This window comes from Oryzias latipes, chromosome 10 (genome assembly GCF_053564925.1).
Source record: "Oryzias latipes strain Hd-rR chromosome 10, Olatipes_Hd-rR_3.1".
NCBI classification, from domain to species: Eukaryota; Metazoa; Chordata; class Actinopteri; order Beloniformes; family Adrianichthyidae; genus Oryzias; species Oryzias latipes.
The window spans coordinates 26,281,851-26,296,018 of NC_136246.1; the positions used below are offsets into that span (position 1 = coordinate 26,281,851).

Consider the following 14,168-nt stretch of genomic DNA (forward strand, 5'->3'; position numbering starts at 1 on the left):
GCAAGTATTTGAAACTGAGTCATTTAAGAAACAGCTTTGAGACAAACTCATCTTCATACTGGGTTTTATACGTAAAGATGCCCTGGAGCAGAAACAAACCTTTCTGTCTTGAAAAACAAACTGCACCCACAGCTGTCTTATGTAAATGCTCTTTGGGGAAAAAACAAAACAAATCAAATCGATTAAAAATACCAAAATTCATATATTTTTTTCTCCTTCTATTTTACACTAAAGAATTGTCATTGAATTTCAAGTCACCTTGGTGGCTTACTTAGCTCATCTGAGCCAATGACGTCTTGACCTCATGGGTACTAAAGATTTTCTACATTAATTTTGCGATCTTGGCAGTGGCAAAGCCATATTTGGCCAATTTTGATCCATAGACAATATCTGGTCTAAATACTTTACCTTTTATCAAGATTTGTTATTCAATTTATTATTTTTGAATTAAGGAAGCCTCTTGAATAAGACGCAAAAGGTCTTGAACCTAGAAAAACTAAGTGTAGGTGACCAGGTGAAACTTTTTCTGCCATGAAACCATTGTGGATGAGTAAAATCTTTACAGATTACCGGTAACTGATCATCATTTCACTAAAAAAAAACAGAAACTATGGCCTTTAATTCATTGAACATTTGTGACAGCCATGCAAGTCATAGAATGGAAAGGCTGCAATGTGGTTTTCACAGAACTTTGAGTGAGGACTAAAATCACAAGATAAATTGGACAAATAAACTGTTTCCTTTGTTGATCCATGTATAATCCCACTGGATGCATGCCACATTTGTGCTAAATTTCACAGATGCACGGCTCAACCTTTGAAAACTTGGCTTGGCGTTGTGACAGCACAAGTTTAAAGATACAGGAACATTTTACAGTGTATTGGGTGCTGGCAATACAGTTATATAGCACTTATAATGTACAGTTAAGCTGTTTTTTTACTTCTCTGAATTTTCTGCAGCTTTTTTTTCTTCTTTTTTTTTTGCTTTAGAGCCAGTGAAGCTGCCTGTAGTTGCCCATGAATAATTAAGAGCTTCAGTCTTTCTGAGAGTGAATTAAACTAAAGCCTGTCTTTCTTCCCCTTTCCCACACATCTACAGACTCTGATCTGGTCGCTCATAGCATGTTTGAGTCCTAGCAATCCATCGGGGGGAACACTCCTACAATCCTCTGCTGCTGAACAAAGCAAACAACAATAAGCTCTGTGAAACAACAGGCAGCAACTTGGAAACAAGAACATTCCCCAGGCTTGCCTAAGACAAAGGAATTGGCTACATCTACCTCCATGGGTTTCCGTGACTCAGATAAAACAGTACAGAGGTACGCAGCAAAAAAAATAAAATAAAGAATGGCAGGGTCCATTTTAAAAAAAGATTTGAAAGAGCATCTGTGCTCTGTAGAGAGATCAAAGCCTGGTAGTTTCATGTAAATGAATTAGTCTGATGCAGAGTTAAAAAATAGCTTCCATTGAACGCCTCACAGCCTCGCCTCACGCCTCAGCCTGTCTCGGCACAACTTGTTCCTTCTCTGCACCTAAAGTGTGGACAGTAAGTGACAGATTTACCAAATATCCACCCTTAAGCGTAATACAAATGTGTTTCCTAATCTGTAAACCTTCAAACAAACATCCCACCTTAAAGATGCAGAGTTCAGGGAAAAAATGTTTTTTTCCTTTGAAAAGAAGATGTTCTCTTGAGGAAAGGTTAGGGGACTTACAGCTAGAGTCTCTCTAAATAGGCATGTGGGAGGCACCCTGTGGCCCCACAGTTGACCTTGTATTTGCTTCCAGCACAAACCTTCTTCGAAGGACCAATGTTTTAACATTACTACATTGCATGGACTAATTCTTTCACATAGTTAGGTACGTAGGTAGAGTGCGACTTAAGAGACTTTAGAGACCCACAATTGTGCTTTTGGTATTTTTAACTTTTCTTGTGGCATTTTTTGAATGATTCAAATTCAGCTTAAATAAAATCAGATAAAAACAAGAGGACATGTAAGAACTACTTAAAAGCTGTACTAAAAAAGACAAGTCTTTCGTTTTTTTCTTGAAAACCTCCACAGCGGATGAAGCCCACATATCCTCAGGCAGGCTGTTCCACAGCCGAGGCCCCCAGTGCTGAAACATGGCCTCACCGTGGGTCTTTGTTCTGAAATGATGCTGGACGTTTATGAGAAAATCCATCCATTCATTTTCTTAACCTGCTATATCCCTTTCAAGGTCACGGGGTTGCCGGAGACTGTCCTGGCTACTGCTGGGCGAAGGCGGGGTACGCCCTGGACAGGCCACCAGTCTGTCGCTGGGGCACACAATCCATATGAGGAAATTAGACTCAAAATTGAGTTTGGGGGACCTGAAACGGAAACATGAGGACCTTTCTGTGTGGAGTTTGCTTGTTATCCCCGTGCATGCGTGGGTTTTCTCCAGGGACTCCGGCTTCTGGACATTTGGTTACTCTAAAATTGTCCCTAGGTGTGAATGTGAGAGTGCATGGGTGTGTGAGTTGTGGCCCTGCGACAGACTGGCGACCTGTCCGGGATGTCCCCTTAAGGCCCGTACACACCGGGACGAATATTCGCCAGGCGTTATTCGCCAGCGTTTTTCGCCACGTTTTTTGTGTTCACACCCAGGCGATTTTCGCTGACGATGAGCCGAGCGAACATGCAATTTCATTCCCTGACATTAGATGGCGCTTAATGTAAAACAGAAATACTCCTGTACACAAGGTGGTGCTGCGCAACTTTACACTTCTTAAAGTCACTTTTCACTCTGAAGAAGAGAGCCAGTATTTATGCGCTTGTCAGAATCATACAAAGAAAACGTGAATATTTCAAGCACCACTTGCTCCAACTGGTGCTTGGTTCGGGGATATTTTAGAATGTCCGTCATAATTTCTTCGCGGCAGTGTAGACGCTACTTGGCGTCTATCTTCTTCGCTGGTATGTGTGCTCAGCAAGGCAGTTTTGTGTTTGAGCGCCCCCAAGTTGTTTTTTACTGTAACTTCATAGGCTCCAGACACGTTTGCAAAAGCGCCGTTCTCATTGGTCGAATAGATTTCGACGCGACGCGTCAAAAAAAAAAACAACGAACCCGAGGCGTTTTTTTTTTTTGACGCGTGGCATTTTTTCGCGTCGGTGTTCACGTTCTCATTGGTGCCCTTTGTTTAGTCACGAGGCGTTAAACGTCGGCGAAAATCGCGCGCGAAATTCGTCCTGGTGTGTACGGGCCTTTAGGCTACGGCAGACCTGTGACCCCGAAAGGGACAAAAAGGTTTAGAAGAGAAATGGAAAAAGGATGAAGGGATAAATTGTATTTATATTTCTCTATTCATAACGTTTGAAATTCGGAGACAAAAAACACACTGTAGTTTGAAAAAGATCGCATTTGTAACGTGGAAAATTTAAAGACCACTGGGAATCCATTTAAAATAGATCAAAAGATGATCGGAGTGGGTCTTTAGATCTAGTTTAGATTTTTGGCTTTTCAAAGAAAAATCTGTTTTATCACTGCTTTCATTTACTTTCAATGAAAATATGAATTCATAACATTTTATAAAAACTTTAAGATATGTTGGGGGAAGATTACCAACTTTACTGAACACTTAGTGGTAGGATTAATGCAACAGTAAAGTAGTAGTAAAGTAGTTTGATTTTTTTTTTAAAAACTCTACAATTAATGAGCTGAACTGAACCATTAGTGTGAAAAGGTTAAGGGCTGGGGTCTACCTGCAGGCCCAACGGTTTCCAGCGCACGTTCCTCAGCAGAGCTGGTGTGGAGCTCAGCGTATTCTGGGGCCTTTTCTTCAGCGTGAGGATGACTCCGCATGGGTCCTCTCTGAGGGCGTTTACCAAGTTCTTCAGCTGCCATCCCACCTGAGAAGCAAACAGTAAAAACCTGTCAGCAATGGATGACCAGTTCTACCAGTATGTCTGGAGCAGCAATAACTAAGGTTAACCATAAGAGGAAGTAAACTGGATTCATCTACAATCACAAAAATGTAGTTTTAATGCATAAATCAAACCTTTTGAAAAAGTGTAGAGCAATGAAATTTATAGGGTGATGAATCTCTATGACGACGGTGCATCATCATGATTTAAGACCAGAGGTTTGAAAGATGTCATTTCTCATAAAACAATCCCTTATTGAGCATTGTTGGGCTGCTGTTCAATTTAAAAAAAAAGGAGAAGAGGATCGCTGGCGGCAGCGTTTCACATTGTTCCAGACAGTTGCTCTCCAGAGCTCCCAGCACTTGTCGGACCATTGGTTGGCAACACTGGTGTCGGTTACTGGAAGTGTCCGTCGATGCTACCGCACACCCACCCACATACATGCACACGCTGACCTTTTTCCAAACATTATGATGACCATCTTGTGTCATCTCCTGTAGTGCTCTGCTTGCTGTTCTCTACCTTCAACTTACAACAACAGCTGAGCCCAAAGTCAGTTAGTCAGTTAGACAATCTGTTGATTTGATGGAAACTCTTTATGATGAAATCCAGTATTTGCAAACAAGAAATGAATTAGTTACAAGGTGCAAAAAAATGCATTAGTAGTACGAATTAGTAATCAGGACATAGATCATCTCTGTGTACTTTTAGTGTAGTTGTGCAAAAAAATGTTATTATTACAATAAGGTGTTTGTTAATAGTTATAAAATGGTCCAGATGAATACGCAATTTTGATTGGCTGCAGGGGTGTCCAATTAAAAACAATAGAAACTTGTAACATAGGCGGACATACACCATTCCACAGTTTATCACAACAGCAGGACAGTAGAAAAGATCTCTGTCCTTCAAATGTCTCTATGATGGAAATGCCACTATCTTTATCAAATATTACCATCAACAGTAACCTTTGCCTTTGTTTGTTGTCAGTCTTCTGTCTCGCTGACCTTATGGCTTGATCCAGAATAAATATGTGTTTGTAAATAATTGTATAATTAAATAATGAAAGAAATTGTTTGTTGATACATATGTAATGATCAGAGTTAATGGTGGATAATTCTTGCAACAAAAGCAATCTAGGAATCTTTTCGTGTACTTTATAATATAGACCAGTGTTTTTCAACCTTTTTTGAGCCACGGCACACTTTAACCTTGACAAAATTCCAGCGTCACACCAGCATCCAAAAATTAAAAAAAAAAGAGAAACTCATAGTCTGTATTGATCTACAGCCCCATCGCAATCTCACATGCATTTTTGTGATAGTTGTGACAGAAAAAGCTGGAAGCTGCAGCTGTTTTTTCTAAAAGATGCAATAAAAGTTAAGTTAAAAGATTCAAAAACTGCTGTGTGTTCGTTGTGGTTTCAAGACGTTAACACGGACGACAAATTATTCGCTGAGACGCTGTCACTTTAACCCAATGCATCATAGGAGATGTAGTGCAAACACCCGCCGAACGCCAGACAGACTAGTGTCTCTGAGCTTCACTGTTTTGTTCACTCTTTCCACGGTCTGATACCGGATTCTGTGGAAAGCTACACCGCTAAAGACGAGCTTTAGCTTTTGTTGGAACTTTAGATACTTCACGAGCTAAATTGGAACAAGGAAGTGAAGACTTTAACCACTTCTGATTGGTCAGACTGATGTCGTGTGATTAAGCCTCCAAGAATGATTGTTGGAGACAGTTAAAGGGGCGGGACTTTTCCTAAAACAGTTATAGCTGCGGCTAAATCGCGGTACCGTCATTATTATCAAAATGTCTTTAATAGAATCAAATAAACACAAAGAAACAAGTAGTTTACAATCTTTCATATTCCTAACTACTCAGTGTTTTATCAGGACCTGTTTGGATGAACACAGAGCTGATATCCTGGAGACGGAAAATGTTTTTAGATCAGTGAATGAGTGCAATTTCCCACGGCACACCTGACCATCTCCCACGGCACACTAGTATGCCGCGGCACAGGGGTTGAAAAACACTGATCTAGGTAAAAACAAGCGGCGAAGAGGTGAACCTTCCATCTGAAAAGAAGCTTGTTTTCACTAAACATGCTGTTTCGCATTTAACCACTCCTGCAGCAGAGCGAGGTGCAGGCTCAGTAGCCGTTACCATGACTATGTGTCATGCAGCAAATCAAATAGTCTGCGAAAAACAATTTAAACCAAAATAATAATAAGATTAAGGCACTAATTATTGATTTAAATGTTATTTTTTTATGTAAATGACCATGGTTTAAGCAAGATTATGCCTTTCAAGGTGTCCATCATTAGAAATGAAGCCATGGAAATGTGAACCATCAGGCATTGTACACAAAATGTTGGTTAAATTGTGGGGACCAAATTAGGAACAACCGGTACTTGCTGATTTTTTTACTTACTGATTGACTTTTGACCACTTCAACAAGTTTGTTTTAAATCAAAATAGAGATGGTGGGTAGTTATAGACAAACATATTGCTGTGCCCTTCTAAAATAAACTGCAGAAAGATTTATTCTCTGTTAAATTTCCTTATATGTTGTTTATTATTTATCCATCTTTTTGGCACTCTTTCATTCATTTTCATTCAAGAAACATTAATTTATGAGTTGACTATTAAACAATAGTTTAACAGTTTCTGGGTTTGTTCTCCACTATTTTGTGTAAAATATAAACACTTCCTAAAATGAAAAGTGTAAAAAAAAAAAGAGAGAGAGAAAGACAAGTGGCTGAATTCATCTTGGAAATTAAAAGCAAGAGGATGAAACCACCTTGACAAAGGAGATATGACAAGGTAAATTCAAGCTTTGAAGGATTGTGTAATATCTGACAGACCTAGGCTACCTTAACCGCCTTTACATCCCGCCTATAGATCAGCAGATGGTAACAAATATTTGATTACATCCACTCTGAAACAGCTCATTTTTTGGATACATTTATTGATGTATGCCTGGACTATAATCTGGGTTTACCTCTCAGGTGTCTGATCCGACGACTGTGATGCCAAAATTAACTGGATGCACAAAGTCTGCCCTAACTAACCCAGTTTGGTGCCTCTATGTTATGCAAATGTACAAAAAGTGCAACGAAAAACAAGGAGACACCTACCGAAATAATAATAGCCTAAACTGCTGCCAAGGAGATTTTTTAAATCCCAGGGGTCTTCATTATTTTCCCAGATGCTATTACCTCCGTGTAATTATTTTGCTTCTTCAAACAATCGATTTGCTGTTTGAACAAATTCCACACGTCACTTCAGGGGAAAAGCTTTGCCAGAAATTGCTCATCCTGTATTCAAGTGTCTCAGACAAAGCTCATAGATGTGGAGACAGCAGTGTTTTCAAAACATAGAATAGGCTCATATTATGATTCTGTAATACAATACTATTACTCATTTAATGTTGATGCTAATATATGAATTAGTGTTATTTGTGCACTATTTTTAAATCCAACTTAAATTTGGAACTTCCCTTTACCGTTCTTCCACCTTTTTCAGTTGTTATTTGTCATCTTTTCTCCAAATCCCTCCTTTCTTTTTTCCTTACTCTCCCCTTCCTATCTCCCGTGACTGATGCTCTCCGCCGTACACACCACATACGCACAGCTCTCTTTGCCCCAGCTTATCTCCTTCCCCACAATGAGGGATCAGAGTGGTGAGGGTCTAGCCAAGGGAGTAATAAAGGGTTGAGGCTGAGTGCCTGGCAGGGTGCGATCTGCTCCATCACCCCAAGGAGAGGGAAGAGATAACACACCTCTGTCACCCGTCAATCAAATGCTGCTCCACGTAACTTACATGTGTGTTTTTGCAAAGGGAACACCCCATGGAGAAGTTCAAGGAGATACCTCAACGACAAAGTACATCACAGACATACCAAAAAGTGAGAACCTTTTTCTTCTATTTGGTGATTTGTAGCACAAAACGACTAGATGAGCAGAAAAAGGTGGACTTCTCTAGTTTGATACAAAATGGAAACCTTTTTTAAACCCCCAAAAATTAAATAATAAACATTTAACACATTTAGATTTGAACTGTGTGTTTGCTATTCAAGCTTGACTGCATCCTGATGGGTTTTATTTGACAATGGTAGGGGATTTCAGGAATAAAATAACAGTGTCTTGTATGAATTGTCCCAAATCAAAGGTGGCCCTGAAGCGCAAATCACATTCAATTAAAAAGCAAAACTAATTTTTAGAAGACAGCATTACATTTTAGAAAAGAAAACAAATTTCCAGAGACCAAAACATAAAAAAAAAATTTAAAAAAGCAAAAGTAATTACCGATACCAGAAACATTTCATTTTGTTTTTCGGTCCTTTTGTTTTCCGAAATATTTTTTTGTTTTTCACGTTTGATTTTTGAAATATCGTTTGGTTTTTCTATGTCAGGCTCATTTATAAATATTTATTTTGCTTTTTAATTGTCGTTGGGGTCTTTAAAATGTTTTTGCGTTGATTTATTCATTGATTTATGTGATTTGCACTTCAGGGCCACCGTACAAACCTCATCCTGTAGCACACAGTTAACTTACTTAGAATCAAAGAAGTTCCACATTAGCTTGAGAGAAGCTACCGCTGGTGTTAGATCCCACCTGACCTCATGTTGTGGCTGCATTTGCACTCACCACAGTCTGGTGGTTGACCTGGATCACTTCATCCCCTGCGTGGATCTTCTTACACTGATCTGCCGGAGACTGCAGAGGCAGACATATGAAGACAGAAAAAGGACCGTAAGAACAAATTTTAAAGAGAGACAAATAATTTAGTGAAACACAAGAACCACATATGGTGACTTATGTCTGAGTGCTGTAAGATGGGTGAAAAAAAACGTACATTCTCTGTGGTTCCTGTGATGACATGAAGTCCATCATATGTTGATTTGATGTACATCCCCTGAAAAAAGATCACAAGATTTTAGTAAAACATAAAAAAACATAGCACTGAGTTAAATGGGAAAACTAGGAAAAGGGTTTTGAATTTTCAAAAACACATTTTCCCTTTAAAATTATACATGTGTTTGGTAAAGATGCCAGAAATTTGGGTTTTATTGTGCAGCAAAACGTGGACAACAATTTGAAAAATAGGTTTTTTTACAGTCTAACTTAGTTCCTGCTGTTCATTGGAAGTTTAAGCTCAAATCAATCTTAGTCAAAGCCTTTTAGGCTAGTAGGGTTCAGCTCAAATACGGAAATACAACATAAAGTATAGCTTCAGTTTGTTATTATGCCACACATACAGTATATTAGACCAAAACCACCCCAAAGCATTTAACACAGCTGCTCGATTAGGGTAGTATTGCCTGATATCAGCACAGACTTACATGTGTTCTATGAGCTGGAACAATAAACAAACAATAAATACTGGAAATCAATTAAACAGTGGGTCCTGAAACTATAAGCTATGAAAGTGTAATTATTTGGAAACAGTCTGTATATAGCCACATACACATGTAAATGATGCCATTATAACTACTCTTAATTGTGTCCATTAAAATTAAGTTTGTCAAATAAAGTCAGCATGATTTGGGATAAAGAATGTATGGTATGTTGGTTTGTTGTCAGTTTTTTGTCAGTCTTACACAATTTAAGAGAATTGACAGATTGAAATGTTTCTGATGTTTTAGTGCATTACTGCAGCTTGGTTATCCCATTTGGTTTCTATACAAAATAATGTATATTGTGGATGTTCTAAGATATCCTGAATGCCTTCATATAACATAATGTTTTGGTCATTTAAAATGCATTCATTAACCAAGATTGCCACTGGGAACACAAAAGCTTAGTCCTTTCAGGTTATGGTTAAGTCCATAGTCCTTCACCCACTGCTAAGAACTATGGACTTACTAGTTCATGTGGCTAAGGAGTGTGGATAAGTGAAGAAACCTGGCCTGGTTGCTGCATAGTGTGTCTGGATTCGGTTTTCAAATATTTATTACCTGATGGTTCTACGTGGATGTATTATTTCAAAGAGTTTAATTTGTTTAATTTGAAAATATATTTTTATTAGGTGTCATGATACTATTCTTGTTTTTAAAACAGCTTTGGTCTGCAAGTGTAAAATGTCAAGTGTTGACTCACCAGTCCCTCGTTGGGCATGATGCTGGTAAGGTGGACCACCTCCAAATGGGCCGACTGTGAGACCAGAGAGTCTGACGACAGAGAGATGATGTGATCGCATATCCCTGCCAAGGTCTTACACTGGAGACAGTGTTTGAGGTTAAGAGAGCAGAGAAAAAGACAGGAAGAGAGAAATAGACATGAGAAGAAAAGAAAAGACAAAGTTATTGAGATTGGATTTGGTCCATCAGGGATGATGTGACCTAGCTGGAGGAGGTGAGACAGACATCATTTCATCACATTGTTCCACATCACCACTTTCATCACTCCAGGACACAAACTGTTTCCTGTCACAGTCTGTCCAAAGGCATGCCCACCAGACACCTTGACAGACAGAACAACACATCGCTAACACTTTTCCTCCTCAGGTGCCCGGAGGACATTTTGTGACATCTGAATTACAGAAATCTGTTTTTCTTTTTTTTTCCTTTTTTGTAGTAATCAGTCATTTTTGTTGGGAAATGGCACCTTTGCACCAACTTCAACAAAACAAAAACATCTACATTTTACACAGGTGGAACATTTTAAACACATTTTCTCATTACCTCGTGAGACTCTGTTGCAAATAAACTGTGTGGCTTCATCTCGCCATTGTTCCAAGTAAGCCGTGCCTGTTTTCAGGCTGTTTGTCTTCTAGGTCACGCACTTTAATTTATCATCAGCACCATCTCTGCCTTCTAATCTGGGCTGGCTGACTGCAGTGGGTTTACAGAGACCGCTATCATGGTTATTCTGTCTCACAGCATCAAGTGCACAAATGCACAAATCTAACAGACACGTGTAACAGAAGATACAGTATGGTATGTAGTTCATCTGATCATCACAAATGCAGATTACAATAACAAACTGATCCTCAATATAAATACACACTTGAGTGGGTAAGCACACACCATGGCTCAGAGCCTATGATTCATCTTTGGTGAGAGAAAAGGTGCCGAGTCTTAATTGAGCTCACACACAAACGTTCTGGTTTGCTTTAGCTGTGAGGGTTTCTTTATGACACAGTGTACTCTCTGGCTTCTCACCCTGACCTTAACCATCACCAAGCTCGACTCTAAATGTGAAAACAAATTGAACGTTTGGAGGAGTGTATTGAAATGTTCTCGAAAACAACACAAGTGGTGGCACAGAATTTCCTCACTACCCTACGTTGATTCGCACAGATAAGTTTGCTCAAATATTTTGATTAGAAAATGTGTCAACTACAGCTCCTGCTTTTTTTTAACCACCAAAGCTTGTTTTAACGGACATTTGTTCTTTCTAATGGGAGAATTTAAGAGCGTCAGTGCAGGTGCATCCATCGTTTATCGAGGGAGTTATATTTGAAAAATGACCTTTGATAGGTGGCATCTGCGAAGTAATGAACTTTCTATTTGTACAATTATTATAGCTGATGTAAGGCTGTAAAACCACTCTACACAGTTTCTACACTTTTCTTAGACAGACATGAACATTTTCATATTTTTCTTTGTTGTCCTTGTTGACTAAACTCTCAAAAGTTCAAACCTTTGTAGAAAAACAATTCCAGCATTGTACAATAAAAACTAAGATCTGATCATGATAGTAGAGGAGATATAGCACGGAAGAGATTGATTGACAAGGGTGTACCGCCAATAAGAACACAAGCCACAGTGAAAAAAAGGATACAAAATTGCACCAAGAAAAATCTTATATACTGCAAAAGGTGAACCCAAATATAGCAAGGAAACTCTCATTTATTACAGCAAACTCCCCAACTATTAAAAAAAAAGTATTTTTTTAGCAGTGGTTGTCAGTTAAACCTTCAAAATTTATGAATCAAAGTTTTTGTATCCAATTCTTTCAAAAAAGGGATTCAAACTGGAAGCTGTAGTATGTTATAGCTTTTTAAATAGCAAAATCACTTCTAGATTTGATAGCATAAAGTCAAAAAGGCTAAACTTTCTTAATTGTTTCTTTTTTTTATATATAAAGATGTCTTGCTTTACCAAATGCTTCCAATAACAAGGATTAAAGTCTAATCCATTTTCAACAAGCAGATAAAAGCATAATACTAGATGCAACTCTTAATTTTAAAAATGATTATCTGTCTCAGTGGTTCTAGGCTTTGTTCTTGTAAGTAGTTGTAGTAGTTTTAGGGGATGTCATCTGGACTTGGTTTTAAAGTTGGAAGACGTTTCACCTCTTATCCAAGAGGCTTTGTCAATTCTGAATCCCCTAAAACTACTACAATGGAACCAACCTGGATGAATGAGAGTCTTCATAGACTTGTAAGTAGTTCTTGTCCTAACATTGTTGGTGTTTTTTTAATATATGTATTTTTCTATTTAGCATTCTGATTAATTCATCATACTTAGTTGTGGTTAAATGCTTTATACAATGGAGACAAGAAGAAAGGACAAGAGAGGGGAGCGTGACCATTGTGTGTGTTTTTTAATCACATTTGTTGACATGAATGTCATTTGAAAGCCCCAGCAAGTGACAAGGAGCTGGTCTTTGATCACTGTGCTAATAGTCTTGGCCTGGGATTAACACAGGGCTAAGAGACACAAGGCAAGTCACCAACATGGAGCTCTGAACTTCATGCAGATCTGAAACAGCCTGCCTTGATCTGTCACGCAACCAGAGCTTCCCAACGTAGATTACCGAAAAATTAACTCATGTGACTGACTGGTTGGAGATTTAAGAGCAGTAAAACATAAAGCTTACAATCATTAACTGCCAAAAGGATTATGGCCTATCCCAACCCCCGCTTTCACTGTTCCAATGGTCTCTTCCAATGTCTTTTCAAGAGGCAGTTTTAGTTTCAAGTACATATGGTTGCATAATGCATCACCTGCACATGCATTGCCACACACCTCAAATAGACATATTTGAAAAATGTTAAGAAGATAAATGGAAGAGAGTAAAAGAGAAAGACAGAAAAGCAGTGAGGTGGTGGGGTGAGCAGGGAAATAACAAGGGAAAGGGAAAACACACAACTAGGACAGTGTTGCGTAATTCCTCTCATCCTTATGCATGCATGAACATACAAACACTCACTCATACACACTTCACGTTCCATCAGATACACAGGCTCATACATACTCATATCCTAACTCTCTCTTTTTTTCCTCTTTTCCTCAGTCACACACACATTCAAACACACAATGGCAAAAAAAAAAAAAACACACGCAGTCCATCTGATTGCTGCAGGCCAAAGTCTTGTGAAGCACAGAGCAGCCCAGAGTTTTGCATTATTGAGTAAAAGCAGGCAAATGTGCAACTGCACCAACTGAAGCCGTCATGAACTTCACGCTGGACCTAAATTTTACGTCTAGCTGCAGATACAGGGCAGTGCGTAGGTGTAACCATCAACCAAACCAAAAGGAATACCTCCAAACTAGAGAAGAGCCAAAGAGTACTAATCATAATAGCTATCTTTATTCACGGTCTGCAGGATTACCGGTTGCTCAGAAAATGTCCAGAATGGGAGACAAAGCCTCCAGCTACCAGGCTCCTGTCTTGTGGAACACTCTCCACTGCAGTTAAGGTGGCGCACACCGTCTCTTTCTTTAAGGCTAAGCTTGAAATTCTTCTTTTGACAAGGTCCATTCCTGAAGTTGGCATGGGTGACCCTGAGCCGTCCCTTTTAATTATGTTGATACAGGCTTAAACTGCTGGAAGCCATTCTAAGGTGCTTTGGGTATTTTTCATCACCTTCTCCAATCTGTTCTCCTTTCCATTCACAGATGTTGGATTGTTGCAGTTACTGACTGGAAGCTCTTTTGTCATATAACAGGTGTTCCCATGTTTTTTTGTGCCTGTCTGTCTCTTTCCTGACGTCTCTGACCTCAACAGGTCATGGCACACGGTCAACCCACTAGTCGTTTAAAAGATTTTCTTTCCACATTTACCCAATTTCAATTCAATAGCAGAAAATCCATCTATGCTGCTCGCCAGTCCCTCCTTTTCACACACAAGTAATTCAGATTTACATTGAATTTAGTATTTTAACGTTAATAAATGATGTAAACCAGTGGTCCCTAACCTAATTCAGCTCATAGACCAGTTAGATGTCAAACAAATTTCACGGTCCGGCCTGTATGAAGCTGAAGTGGGTTTCAGATTTGTTTGTTTTTTTATGCTTCCAGTTTCCTCTATCTGTAGCTGGTTTAAG

General features: G+C 39.0%; 1 protein-coding gene across 4 annotated transcripts in view; it reads right to left on the reverse strand.

The window, feature by feature from the left end:
* Window positions 1-14,168, reverse strand: part of si:ch211-26b3.4 (connector enhancer of kinase suppressor of ras 2) — a 75,334-nt gene that overhangs the window by 27,769 nt on the left and 33,397 nt on the right. For all 4 annotated transcript variants that reach the window (XM_023959340.2, XM_078953693.1, XM_023959339.2 and 1 more), the window contains exons 6-9: window positions 9,992-10,111; window positions 8,748-8,807; window positions 8,540-8,608; window positions 3,725-3,871 (exon numbers count right to left, since the gene is read on the reverse strand). In XM_023959340.2, coding sequence (XP_023815108.1) covers window positions 3,725-3,871; window positions 8,540-8,608; window positions 8,748-8,807; window positions 9,992-10,111 — 396 coding nt within the window. The remainder of the gene's footprint in view (window positions 1-3,724; window positions 3,872-8,539; window positions 8,609-8,747; window positions 8,808-9,991; window positions 10,112-14,168) is intronic.